Below are 14329 nucleotides of genomic sequence, written 5' to 3'. Positions count from 1 at the left end.
GGATAGCAACTTTGGTGTATGTTTTCAGGCTTCTTCACAGCACCCAGCAAGAGACACTTGGCAAGCATTTACTGATGGGCTGGTGGAACTCCGTCTGCCCTGGTTGTGGCTGAGTTCAGAATGGGGGGTTGCACGCACCCCCAGCAGCAAGAGCACCCCCGCCCACAGTAATGGCGGCCCTCGTCTGTTCTTGTTCCTCCACAGTGTGGGGCTTTGGTTTTCTCAGTGTCTCACTGATTAACCTGGCCTCTCTCCTGGGAGTCCTCGTCCTGCCCTGCACGGAGAGAGCATTTTTCAGCCGTGTGCTCACTTACTTCATCGCCCTGTCCATTGGAACGCTGCTTTCTAACGCGCTCTTCCAGCTCATCCCAGAGGTGCAGTAGAACGGAAGCGTGCGCGTCCTCTCTCCCCGGGGCGTCCCTGCCCCAACCTGTGCTCCAAGGCCCCTGACAGCCACCACCTGAAACATTGATGTCTTCTTCTAGTCAAGGGACCCGAATGACTTCTGCCTCTGAATCTCCAGGGCCTCCTGTCACTCCTGGGGCACCCAGGTCGGCCTCTGGCCTTTTCAGGGGTTGTCAGATGCAAGGCTGTTAGCACTCACCTGCATCACCACCACCACACCATCACCGTGCTGGGGATCTATAGCCTCCTTCCCCAGTCAGTGCCTTTCCTAAGCCCTGTTGGCAGTGCTTGAAAGGAAAGTGGTCAGTGGTGGCTGCCCCTATCCTTCGTCCTCCTGACCCCTGCCATTCTAAGTAGAGGCCCTGGCAGTACTCAGGTGTGGCCACCAAGAGATGATCCACCTGGAATGAGGTGGAAGGAAAGAGGTTACCAACTGGAAAGTGGAACTGGCTTTAAAAGATCCTTTTTTTTAAGCAGGCCCTAAGCCACACAGTATGGGCTTCCCTGGTGGCTCAGTGGTAAAGAATCCACCTGCCAATGCAGAAGACACGGGTTCAATTGCTGGGTCGAGAAGATCCTCTGGAGGAGGAGATGGCAACCCACTCCAGTATTCTTGCCTGGGAAATCCCATAGACAGAGGAACCTGGTGGGCCGCAGTCCATGGGGTCACAGAAGAGCCACTACTTAGGACTAAACAAAAACAATCTGCAGGACACAGAGCCAAACACGGAATCAAGACTATGAAACAAAAGCAAAAGTGACCTGCAGCCCTTCACACCTTGCATCTCGACTTCTTCCTGACAGGAATGACTTCCTGGCGCCCTGACTTGACTGTTTTGAAATACTCGTTAATTTTGTTCTTTAATTGTCACCACTGAGGAGCTTAAAAAAAAAAAAAAGGCCCAAGGTGACAGTCTGCCCACCTGTCAACTCGGGCAAGGACGTGCAGTGGGGCAGTGGTTGACATCTGCCCCCCCACCTCCACTTTGAGAATGTTGGCTTTGCCTTCCATAGGCAGCTGCCCGCCTTTCCCAATCAGAAGACTTCATGGGGATTTCCCTGGTGGTCCAGTGGCTAAGACTCCGAGTTCCCGATGCAGGGGGCCTGGGTTTCCTGGTCATGGAACTAGATCCTATATGCTGTACTAGCAACCAAAAAAAAACAACCTCTATGGGATGCTGGCCTTGCCTTACTGTTCCTGCTTCATGATAAGAGAAGAAATTTGGTTTAACGTGAACCATCTTGATGCTATGTCAGAACTGCACCTGAATCTAGCAAGCACTTCTCAGGGCAGGCCTCATCTTGGGCTATTTTTTTTCCAGCTCTGGAAATTAAATTTATTAATTTTTTTTTCAAGATCAGAAATGACATGCTGTGTTGCCTATTGAATAGAAATACAGTAATGGTGCATGCTCTACCCCTGGACTCACAGGGGAGGCCTCGTCCTGGCTCGGTTTTGTCCTGCCTGGAGTATGTGACCCTGAGAAATGGAAGAGGAAATATTTTTTGGTGGGGTGATCTTGGAACTCTGTTCTCTATGCTGTAGCCCTCTCAAAGCAAATGGAAACAAACAAAACCTGAGGGAGTTCTCTGGTGTCTAGTGGTTAGGGCTCCGGGCTTTCACTGCTGTGGCCTGGGTTCAGTCCCCTGTTGGGGAACTAAGATCACACAAGCTATGCGGCCAAAAGAAAAAACAAGCAAAAAACATAGAGGAAAAAAATGGCAAGAAAACCTGGGCTGTTAAGAGAGTGAATTCTTCGGGCATCGGGCCTTGTTTATCCTTTCTGCCCTGCACTTCTGACCTGGTTGCGTTCTGTGCAGTGCAGACCAGGTGCGAGGAGTGTCCGTGTGCCTGCAGCGTGGGCAGACGTGCAAACACATGCAGCACAACAGTCTCTTCCCGGGCTCTCGTTTCCTCTCTTGGACAGCCCTTGAGTCCAAAGTCCGCCAGGCAGCCTCTGGCCTGGCCTGGGGACACTTCGGCTAAGAGGGCAGCTGCCCCGCCAGGCACAGCAGCAGGCAGGTGGGGACACTTCGGCTAAGATGGCAGCTGCCCCGCCAGGCACAGCAGCAGGCAGGTGGGCCACCAGGCAACAGGGGCAGGAGAGAAACAGCGTTCCAAGACCACCTCAAGCTCCTCCCCCATTTCTCCTGAACTTGATTGAAAGAAATTTCATCAGACTTGAATCACTAACAAATGTTCTGTTTCTCTCTCCCTCTCTGCTTGTCTCTCTCTGATTCTTCTCTTTTGTCTCCTTGTTAATATCTGTCAACCAAACGCCTCCTGACCACTCCCTCCGCCCCCACCACCACCTGCCTTCCCTCAATGGTGGCTGCCATACCCTGGGGCGTTGGCCCTCGTCTCTGTCCCGGGTGGGGCTGGCTCCCCTACTCCATGGCAGTTTGGGGATACGGTCTCCTCTGCGTGACCGTCATCTCCCTCTGCTCCCTCCTGGGGGCCAGCGTTGTGCCCTTCATGAAGAAGACTTTTTACAAGAGGCTCCTGCTCTACTTCATAGCTCTGGCGATTGGAACCCTCTACTCCAACGCCCTCTTCCAGCTCATCCCTGAGGTATGACGAGCCAGGGCCCTCTCGGGAGCACGCCGCCTCCTGGGGGACTGCGGGGTGCAGTGGGAGGACCCCCCCCCCCATCTCCACGGATGGTGTAGCGAGGAGATCTCTCCTTTTGGAAAGTGAAGACGGGACGCAGACACGAGCAGGGAGAGGCAGTTTGAGCAGGGAGTAGGTCTGAGAGCTGGTACAGACCCCAGCTCCACTTGTGCACTAGGGGAGGTCACCTAACCCCTCTCTGCTGCAGTTTCCCCATGCAGAAAAGGGGGAAAATAATAGGCTGGACCTCAGGATGAGGTCATGAGGGTTCTGTGAGTTCATGTTCGTAAATCACCTGGTGCTTGCTACCTACTGGGTGAAGAGAGATAGTGGAATTAGGTCACATGATGGCCCCCAGTTTGGAGCTTTGGAAATCAAAGGATTTCTAAAACCAGAATCAATAGGTCTCAGTGAAAAAAAATTAGTTCTCAGTAGGGCATAAACTTCTAAAGACCCTCTGTCTTTTGCATCAGAAAGTAAGCTGAACCCGGCAATCTGGCCTCACACTTGTTGACGGCCCCACTGCCCCTTCACCTGGGCTAACCAGGACACCCTCCATGGCAGAGGAGGAGCCCTATGCTTGTAAGGTTTAGCAGGGCCAAGAAGGAGTTTCTGATGCCGTGTGGTCTCCTTGTAGACCCGCTGATGCAGGAAGCAAGCATGAGGTGCTTCACTGTGGGTGGTCTGACAGGCCCGGACCAGCCAGAGGTGAAGCAGAAAGATGATGCCCTGCGCTCCTGTAGCACTTCGTTTTCCACGCTGCGGCTTTGTGTTTCCTGAGTTGATCCTCAGATCGCTTCTGCGATGTGTAGGAAACAAGGCCTGTCTGGCCTGTTTAACAGATGCAGAACCCGGCCTGCACAAGAGCTCATGTCCTGGTTCTTTTAGTGGAGAACTGTTCGTTGCCTCTGTCCACTCCACTTTTCCTTAATTTGACTCTCTTGGAAAGTTGGCCTGAATGAGTCGTTTCTATTCTAGAACATGACCTTTAATGTCTCTTAGAAAACTATACGGGAGTAGAGACTGCATTTTGTCTCTTTAAAAGAGAAAAGAAAAAAAACACTTATTTTTTAAGCAACCCAGAGTTCCTGGTTCTGATAGCCACTTTTATCTGGGGCCCATCCATGAGATGGCTGGTGTTTGCTCATGAGGCCCGTTTTCTATCAGAAAACTGAGGAGCAGATCAGCAGACACTTTCTCAAGTTCCCCCACCTGCTGCACACAAGTTAGGAGCTTCACTGGGAATGGTATTCTCCTAACTTCTACTCCTGTCTGCTTTCCCAAGGATTTTTTTTTTTCCTGCCAGAATAAGTGAAGTTTCAAGAACCCAAAACAAACTTCCCCAGGTTGATACATGCAGTAATACTGTCTGCTCCCTTGGCTTTGTGGTCACTGGGAGGTCTGCGGTCAGAAAGATGCTGCAGTTCTTACTGTTCCATCAGGGAAAGGATTTCCCATTTTAGAAGGTTTAATTATGCCATCTCCCTGTGTGTTTACATGCAGGTCATCCAGGGAGACTAGATAACAACAAAAATAAACACAAGTGTCTCCTCCTTAAATACGGAATTTGCCGGCAGAGTCTGCCCTTACTACAAAGCACCAAGAGAAAGTAAAGACAGGGTTGTTGTAAATGTTCTGCAGCCTTGTCTGAGGCTGTTCTTGCTGAAAGTAAAATTCGGAAGACGATCTGACGTCAGAAAATCAGCTAGAGAAAACCCAGCAGGTCTGGTGGCATGACATGAGGAAAACATCAAGGGTTAGATTTTGCTGGAAAAAGATGAGGTAGATGGCATAGTTGTCCCAGTCTCTTCCTTTCTTGGAGTCAAGGAGGTGGTGAAAGAGAGGAGAGGGGACCAGGGAAGTTCAACTCATTTTGTTTTCCTGGGTCCACAGGCTTTCGGTTTCAACCCCATGGAAGACTATTACGTCTCCAAGTCTGCAGTGGTGTTCGGGGGCTTTTATCTCTTCTTTTTCACAGAGAAGATCTTGAAGATGCTCCTTAAACAGAAAAACGAGGTGAGGCCTAATTGTTGGTAAAGGAAGTGCCTCTCGGGAGAGCATCTGTCTCAGAAATGTGTCCCAGGCGTGCTGTTAACCTCAGTGCTGATCCAGTGAGCTTACCTGGATCTTCCCACCATGGATTCAAACCTGCAAACTTCCTGAGTAGATAAAACCCACCTCACCTCAGAAAGGGGACAAGCAGGGGCAAGGGCGAACCAGAAACCAGGTCTGGCCTGTGTGCCTCCTCCCAGGCAGCAACTTGCCCTCTTTAATCTTATTCTAGATTATTTCTTTAACAGATTTTCAGCCTTTGAGGAGATGTAGGAAGGGCACCATATATGAAGTATGTCCGCAAGGAAGTGAGACCAGTTTTTATGGTGTAGTTCCCAGAAGTTGCCTTTGGTGCCTGGCTCCTAGTTTCCCCCTAAACAGTTGCTGAATGGGATACAATCAGCCATTGTGAGGAGCCTCCCTAAGCACCTGTGCTGTGCCTCCTGCCAAGAATAAGCACTGGCCCCTCAGTCACTGCTCTGAGATCCATCTCATGCCAGCCCCACGCCCCACCCCGCCCCTTTCAGCTTTCTCCATTACCTTGCCCTCAGCTTCTGTCTCCCCATTGCCTGCTCATGGTTTCCCAGACAGTGGGAGTGAGGTCCTCCCGGTGCTCGTGACCCGTGCTGGGTGGATGGCTTTGGTGAGCGTTGCTCTGGTTTGACCCCCTCTGCATGGTGCCTCCAGCATCATCACGGACACAGCCATTATACCTCTGAGACGCTCCCCTCCCAGAAGGACCAGGAAGAGGGGGTGACAGAGAAGCTGCAGAATGGGGATCTGGATCATATGATTCCTCAGCACTGCAGCGGGGAGCTGGACGGGAAGACCCCCGTGGTGGACGAGAAGGTCATCGTGGGCTCCCTGTCCGTCCAGGTCAGCAGGCCGTCCTCTGCTGGGGGATGCACGTGGGGATTGGGAGGTGGGAAGGGCTTGCACGGTAACAGCCTTGATGACTCAGGCCTGCCCTGAAGGTCTGTCATCCACCCTTTGACCTGGGGGCCTTGGGGTCGGGCTTCCCGGCAGGATCTGCAGGCTTCCCAGAGCGCTTGCCACTGGCTGAAAGGCGTACGTTACTCAGACATCGGCACTCTGGCCTGGATGATCACCCTGAGCGACGGTCTCCACAACTTCATCGATGGCCTGGCTATCGGCGCCTCCTTCACTGTGTCCGTCTTCCAGGGAATCAGCACGTCAGTGGCCATCCTGTGTGAGGAGTTCCCACATGAGCTTGGTAGGGGCCCGGGCACTGCCCCCACCCCAGCCTGGTCCATTGTGCTGCCTCCCCGCAGCCCTTCAGAACACAGACCATGTTCAGTGAACACATTCTATGGGCTATGTGAAATCAAACCACTGATTCTCAACAGCCAAATCAGTCACTGAAAATCGATCATTGGATAAGGACATCCTTGGAGGTCCAGTGATTAAGACTCTGCACTTCCACTGTACGGGGCACAGGTTTGATCCCTGGTCAGGGAACTAAGGTGCTGCGTGTCACACAGTATGGCCCAAAAAACCCAAAAAATTGATCATTGGAAATGATGGAGTTTTTACCAGCATGTTTGTTTCCCTTTAGTCCTATAACCTGTGGCTTAGTTTCCTCACTTCTACACTGGGATTAATAGTGGTACCTAGCTCGTTGATTCATTGTGAGAAACATGGAAGAAAAAAAAATATAGTGAAAAGGACTTATGGCATGCCATTCACTAGACTTAAGTTTTCAGTTTATCGGTTATCTCTTACATCCTATTAATATTCCTAAGGCTGAGCTGCATGTTTGAGGTCTGGTGGGTAGAAGAAAGAGATGAGCCAGTTGGAAAGTCCTTGGTTTTATCAGAGGGAAAGTGTAAAAAGCCTAGATTTTTTTGAGGCTCAGATATTCAAGGTCATATCCTGGCTTTGCCATTTATTGGCTTGTGAATTTGCGCAAATGACTTAACATCTCATCTTGATTTTTGTTTCCTAAAAACACCATGCGTTACAGTTTTGAGGAAGGAAGCTCCTTCTATCTCACCATCAATCAAAAGAGAAATGAAGCCATTGCTAGGTGGTTTTCTCTTTCGAAAATTCTGTGCATTGTGTTCAGCCTCTAGGCTGGACGCATATGGCCAGCCTCATAGATGAAAGCTTGCAAGCATCCTTGGTGTGGAGGTCAAGGGGCCCTTAGTCTGTCATTATGAGCTCTAGTCTGGGGCTATCAGGATTTTCACCCAGACTCCATCCAACGTTTAGGCAGTCTGTCCTCATCAAGCTGTGTGTCCCCCAACCTAATATAACTCTTGTGTCCACACCCTCCCTTCTCATCTTCCCTGCTGTAGGAGACTTTGTCATCCTGCTCAACGCCGGCATGAGTCTCCAGCAGGCTCTCTTCTTCAACTTCCTCTCCGCCTGCTGCTGTTACGTGGGCCTGGGCTTCGGCATCTTAGCCGGCAGCCACTTCTCTGCCAACTGGATCTTTGCACTGGCTGGAGGAATGTTCTTGTATATTTCGCTGGCTGATATGGTAAGTCTTCTGTAGTTTTAATGCCTTGTAGGCAAAACTGGATCAGGTTATTAAGTTAAGTTCATTGAGTGGGATGACAGCTAAGGTGCATTAGTTACTTTGTTTTTAATAACAACTTTATCAACAAGTCAGTTCATGTGTGTGCACGCGAGCTAAGTCGCTTCAGTTGTGTCCAACTCTTTGCGACCCTATGGACTAGTAGCCTGCCAGGCTCTTCTGTCCATGGGATTTTCTAGGCAAGAATACTGGAGTGGGTTGCCATGCCCTCCACGAGGTCTTGCCGACCCAGGGATCAAACCCAGATCTCATATGTCTCCTGCATAGGCAGGTGGATTCTCTACCACTCGGCCATGTGAGAAGTCCAAATTTGTATACCACACCATTTACCTATTTAAAGTATACAATGCTTTTTTTTAAAGGGATATTAGATTTTTAAAGGATAAAAAGCCTATGTTCCTTGGGCATATGTCACTGAAGAAAATGATCTATCTCAACTCCAGGGTCCTTACCTAAGTATCTTTTAGATATTCATAGATAAATAGAAAGAAGGAGGCAGGAAGGGAGGGAAGGAAAGAAAATTACCCATAATTATTCTCCCTCAGAATACCACCACTTGGGTTTATTTCTTGTTTCTTCACAATGCAGCATGTTTGTTTTTAAACAACTAATCACACTGAATATACACTTCTGTATCCTAGTTTCTTTTTTCACTTAATACATCCTAGACGTTTTTCATGCTGTATATTCTTTAAAGGCATCCTGTTCAGGGAATTCCCTGTCAGTCCAGTGGTTAGAGTGCCACACTTCCACGTCAAGGGGTGTGGGTACGATCCCTGTTTGGGGGACTAAGATCCAGCGTGGCACACCAAAACAAAACCAAAAAAGGCATCATCTCCACTGCTGGTATTATTTGGTGAGAGAATGTACTTGATCCAGAACAAGAATCACTGGCTCAGAAAGGCTGCATTAGTTTGAGGTTTTAATATATATTGCCAGGTTGCTTTCTAAAAAAGCTTAACCTTCCTTTACGTTATTAGCAGTGTCTGTCTGAAAGTGTACATTGTACTGTGCCCACTAACGTTTGAGTTTGCTAGTTTAATATCTGATTCGTTGCATCTTTTTCTCTAACGCAGTTGATTTCTTTCCTTAAGGGCATGACATGTTCTTTGGCGTGTTTGAATGCATTATGTTCTGTATCCTTGGAATGTATTATTTATTTATTTATTTTGGGGGAATGTATTATTTTAAAAAATCATGTGTTTGTTTATTTTTGGCTGCACTGGGTCTTCATTGCTACATGCAGGCTCTCTCTAGTTGTGGCGAGCTGAGGCTACTCTTCCTTGCAGTTCATGGGCTTCTCATTGCTTCACTTGTTGTGGAGCACAGGCTCTAGGGTTCACAGACTCATTAATTGTGAAGCACAGGCTTAGTTGCTCCAACGCATGTGGGATCTTCCCCTTCCAGGGCTGGAACCCATGTCCCCTGTACTGGGAGACAGATTCTTAACCATTAGACTACCAGAGAAGTCCTGAAAAGTAGTATTTTTGATGAGATGATGAGAGTACTGACCACCATGGTCCATCCTCAGCCAATGGGTTAGGATATTTTTTGTTCAATCCTTGGGTCAGGAAGATCCCCTGGAGAAGGAAATGGCAACCCACTCCAGTATTCTTGCCTCGGAAATCCCATGACTAGAAGAGCCTGTAGAGCTACAGTGCATGGGGTCGCAGAGAGTCGAACATGACTGAGCATGCATGCCTTGCTAGCCAGATGCAGGAGACCTTGAGTCATTGCGATACTTAGCTCCATTTTCAGGCCCCTTACACAGTTTCCCAAACAAGTGGCAGTTTTATTAGAGTGGCTATTTTTAACCAGCCTCTAAAAACATCCAGGGTTACATATATGTATAGTACTTTGTTTCACCTCCATAGTTGCAAAGCAGTGGCAACCACCTTGGAGAAAGGTGATAATGTTTAAGTTCTTGAAGTTACTGCTATTGATTTTCTTTGTAAAGCAGTCCTATATTTTCATATACCCTGGTGGCTTAGCAGTAAAAGAATCTGCCTGTCAATGCCGGAGACGTGGGTTCAGTCCCTGGGTCAGGAACATCCCTTAGAGAAGGAAATGGCAACCCACTCCAGTATTCTTGCCTGGAGAATCCTACGGACATGGCAGGCTACAGTCCACGGGATCACAGAGTCAGACATGACTGAGGAACTGAGCTTGCGTGCATGCATCTTGATTAAATATTATATATAATAGTTATTATAATAATCATGTACACTGATGATGTGTTATTTTCACATAAAATATAATAATAATAAACATTAATGATTATTCGATAGTGTATATAACTGAATTGTCTTGCACTTGAAGGAGCTGCGAGAAGAAAGGAACTGCAGCTCCCATGTTCTCTCCTTTTCTTTCCCAGTTCCCTGAGATGAACGAGGTGAGCCAAGAGGATGAACGCAAGGGCAGTTTCTTGATCCCCTTTGTCATCCAGAACCTGGGCCTCTTGACTGGTTTTGGCATCATGCTAGTCCTCACCATGTACTCGGGACATATCCAGATCGGATAGGGCCCCGCCAGGAGCCAGCGGGGTTGGCAGTCCGGCCCTGGGCTGCCCGAGGACGCCTCATCCAGGAAGCGCTTCAGAAGAGGCAGTTCTATTAAAAACTGTGACACAGACTCTATTCCTACATTCAAATGTCAGCTGGTTTTAAAAATGCTCTATCCAAGGAATAAGCTGCCCTGGTAACCAGCCTCTCGGTAGTGCCTCTGTCTCTTTCCTCTTCTCAACACAGCTCAAAAGACAAGCCTAACTTTTCCCTCTGGTTACCTTGGCCACTTTCTCTCCCAACCAGCACTGAGACATTCTGAATCCTTGGCCAGGTGACACAGAAAGAGAGCCAGGGCTCACAGCTTGGTGAGTAATAGTAGGAGGTGAACCTACAGTTTGGGGCTCATAAAATCTCAGTGTGTTTCCTGGGCCTCAGGGTGACCCATTTTTAAGTGAATTTGCCTGTTTCTTTTACAGCAAAAGTACAAAGGACAGGAATCGCTCTTATATTTTCAAAGTCTGTTCGGTTGCCTGTTCTGTCAAAGAGAAGTCAAAGCTGGAGTCAGATGAGTAGGGCTGGAGGAGAGGCAAGGACCCTTGTGTGTGGGCGAGGGGAGTGTGTCTTGTCAGGATGGCCACTTACTCCCACTGGGACCCTGGGCCAAAATTGGTTCTGCACCTGGTGTTTTGTGGTTGTCCAGGTGAGCAGCGAGTAGTTTGTATTGCCTGAACCTCCCCTCCTTTCAGATGAACACTGGCGGACACGGGAGGGCAGAGAAGAGACCTCTGAGAAATCTAATGGGTTTGTTACAATTCCCACGCCTCAGCCCCCACCCCCATCTCCTGAGAGACATTTCCACTGCCTCCCTGGCAGCACACTCTAAGCACAGTGACGACACCCGTGTTGGAGGGGAGACTGCACAAATTCACCTCCCTGGACAACAACTCGTGCTGCCAAGTGACAAGTTGACTTTCAGCACTGGAGTGCCGCTTGGGGGCTTCTTGACAAGGGTAATCAGAGGCGCAGTCAGGGCAGGCAACATTGAGGACTCACTAATGCCACAAGTAACAGTACACGCGATAGAACTCTGAGCTGGGAGGGGAGCATCCTTGGTGTTCACAGAATAGGGGGCCCAGGAGTTCCTGCGGCAACCAGCTGGGTCCCCCCTCCGCCCTCACCCCACACCAGAAAGGGCGAATCCTGTATGGAACTGAATATGAATTATGCTAATAACTCTTCAGAGAATGAATTGATAGACTCATGTGTGTGGGAGACCGTAGGTCACCTGCTTGCCCTGTGGAGCCCTCTCCACAGAGCTCCGGCTGTGAGGGGAGCTAGTCTCCAGGTTCACTAGGTGAATTGCTGTATTATTATCATATTGATAACGCAAGATTCCTCAGCCACTCTGGGGAGCCGACCTCTCCAGAAGCCTTCCTCAGTGGTGCCCGCGGTCGCAGCCCAGAGGCTGCGCTCGCAGACCGACCTGTGCGCATGGCTGACCAGCACTGGTCCGTCGCCACCACCCGAGCACATTTCTGTTCTGACAGGAAAGCTTTTCCACTCTACAGTAATTGAAAGCATCGACTCTGGGTTTTTTCTTTTTTTTTTTTCCTTTGGGAAACATCCCTCAAACCGGAACTATTCTTGAACATGAGCAGGAAAACCGCTGGTGATGCTTTACAAGTTTTTCTCATCTTGCCTGTTGACTTGGATAGATTAGAGAATGGGCGGAAGGAGGAAGAAAACTCAGTTTTCAAGATTCTAGATGAACTGTCAGGACAGACTTCCTGGTAGGATTACGGTCCAGTTTTTACCAAAGAACCAATTTGAATGTTGGAATCTAACTTTTTATACTGTCGTTATTATTGTCACTGTTAACTGTTTTGAAACAAATCCTTGTCTCTTCTGTTTCACTTTTCTCAGACTTGCTTTCAGGAGCTAGCAGGAAATAACACTCAAACCTTAGGACCTTAGACGATTTTGCTTCCCTTAATTTACATCAAAGTATTAACTTGATAATTTAGCATTCCCTGTAGATCTGTCCTTCCTTACAGACACTGGTATCTGTGGAGTAGAATCCTAAGTAAGCATTAGTGGGTTTCTAGTTTAGGAAAAGAGCCCAAAAATGTAACCTTGAGCAAATTTAAAAAATAAAATGTGAGCAGTAGGGTGTTTTCCCTTCTCGTGTACATCCATATTAAAAACTGACTTTGCTATCACAGACACCTTCTTCAAAGGGGAGTTGTTTTCAAACTGTAATTGGTCCAGAGGCCAGTCCCAGTTGGAGCTTAGAAGGGGTAGAGACACTGAAATTGTGCAACGGATTTGCCTCGTGAATCGAAAACGTGGCAGTTTCTTTTTGAAGTGTTGGGTTTGCTGTGTCAAGCGTTTGTACACATTAGAAGTCTGAGGAGTAGCAAGTTCTGAGGACTTCTTTCACGTCTGGCATTAGCGTCTTCAGCCTGTCTCCCTCTGTGGCCCACCTTTCTCCAAGGATAACCAAGAAAGTATGTGGAACATGCAGGAGCTGTGACTCCAGAGGAGGGCGTCTGCTGCTTTTCACCCTCCCCTGGCTTGGAGGTCTCCTTCTGTCCTTGCCTCCAAGGGTTTTTGTGTCTCGTGTCAACTTAGGTCTCCCTTTCACTGGTCCTTCACCCTGGGTTTTAAAAAGAAAGCTTCTCTTTTATGGTATCCTAAGACCTGTTTTTAGTAAATCCTCTTCCACATGGTAATATGGAGATAGCAATAGGTTGGAAATCTGCTTTGAAAGAGACGAAAGGTTGTCTGATTTTTGCAAAAGAGAGAGGGTAGCTTTCATTATTCATATTTTATGTTACAGTTCTGCAGTTCCATCACAGTATTTTTTTAAATGACTCAGGTGTTATGAAGATAAATTAGAAAATAAAATAAACTTAAGTTATGTGGACTGTAAATGTTTTTATTTGTAAGATTCTATAAATAAAGCTATATTCTGTAACTGTTGAATCCTGTGTCATCTTTTGCAGTAAGGTAGGTGTAATGAAAACTGTTGAACACAAGGTGGCGATGATGTCTCACTAACATAAAGCTTCCTTTTACTGGTCCACCTTACATTTGGAGAGGGGTTTTAGTTGGTAAAGAGTCTGCCTGCAATGCAGGAGACCCCAGTTTGATTCCTGGGTCGGGAAGATCCGCTGGCAAAGGGATAGGCTACCCACTCCAGTAGTCTTGGACTTCCCTTGTGGCTCAGCTGGTAAAGAATCTGCCTGCAATGCTGGAGACCTAGGTTGGATCCCTGGGTTGGGAAGATCCCCTAGAGAAGGGAAAGGCTACCCACTCCAGTATTCTGGCCTGGAGAATTCCGTGGACTGTCAAGTCCATGGGGTTGCAAAGAGTCAGACATGAGTGAGCGACTTTCACTTTCACTTTAGAAGGAACCTCAGATAGTGTAACATGCTCACTTTAAAATGATTAACTTATTTTTTAATGGAGCCCATGACTTTATCAGTGATGGACGGTGTCTCCTAAAAAGAACTTTCTGTCATACTGTTTCACTCGTACAAATCCATGATTTGAAACTTGGAGAATATTTGTTGTTCAGTCACTCAATTGTGTCCGACTCTTCGACTCCATGGACTGCAGCATTCCAGGCTTCCCTGTCCTTCACTATCTCCCAGAGCTTGCTCAAACTCGTCCATTGAGTCAGTCATGCCATCCTACCATCTCCTGTCATCCCCTTCTCCTACCTTCTATCTTTCCCAACATCAGGGCCTTTTCTAATGACTCAGCTCTTCAAATCAGGTGGCCAAAGTATTAAGAGTTTCAGCTTCAGCATCAGTCCTTCCAATGAAGATTCAGGGTTGATTTCCTTTGGGATTGACTGGTTTGATCTCCTTAAAGTCCAAGGGACTCTCAAGAGTCTTCTCCAACACCACAGTTCAAAAGCATCAATTCTTCAGCGCTCAACTTTCTTTATAGTCCAACTCTCATATCCATATGTGACCACTGGAAAAACCATAGCTTTGACTATACGGACCTCTGCCGGCAAAGTAATGTTTCTGCTTTTTAATATGCTGTCTATGTTTGTCGTAGCTTTTCTTCCAAGGAGCAAGTGTTTTTTAATTTCAAGGCTGCAGTCACCATCTGCAGTGATTTTGGAGTCCAAGAAAATAAAGTCTGTCACTGTTTACATTGTTTCTCCATCTATTTGCCATGAAG

The 14329-nt window shown here is 47.9% G+C and overlaps 1 protein-coding gene across 4 annotated transcripts in view; it reads left to right on the top strand.

Moving 5' to 3' along the window:
* Positions 1–13109, top strand: part of SLC39A14 (solute carrier family 39 member 14) — a 51325-nt gene extending 38216 nt beyond the window's left edge. For 2 of the 4 annotated variants that reach the window (XM_069576015.1, XM_069576018.1), the window contains 6 exons: positions 205–374; positions 4910–5032; positions 5756–5944; positions 6095–6302; positions 7387–7571; positions 10003–13109. In XM_069576015.1, the coding sequence (XP_069432116.1) occupies positions 205–374; positions 4910–5032; positions 5756–5944; positions 6095–6302; positions 7387–7571; positions 10003–10149 (1022 nt within the window). In that variant the 3' untranslated portion in view covers positions 10150–13109. Of the gene's footprint in view, positions 1–204; positions 375–2807; positions 2978–4909; positions 5033–5755; positions 5945–6094; positions 6303–7386; positions 7572–10002 lie in introns of all 4 variants that reach the window. The other 2 variants (XM_069576016.1, XM_069576017.1) reach the window with 1 other exon arrangement.
* The last annotated feature ends 1220 nt before the right edge of the window (positions 13110–14329 follow it).

Source organism: Ovis canadensis, chromosome 2 (genome assembly GCF_042477335.2).
Source record: "Ovis canadensis isolate MfBH-ARS-UI-01 breed Bighorn chromosome 2, ARS-UI_OviCan_v2, whole genome shotgun sequence".
Lineage (NCBI taxonomy): Eukaryota > Metazoa > Chordata > Mammalia > Artiodactyla > Bovidae > Ovis > Ovis canadensis.
The sequence above is the reverse complement of the archived record's forward strand: the minus strand, read 5'-3'. Positions and strand labels throughout refer to the sequence as shown.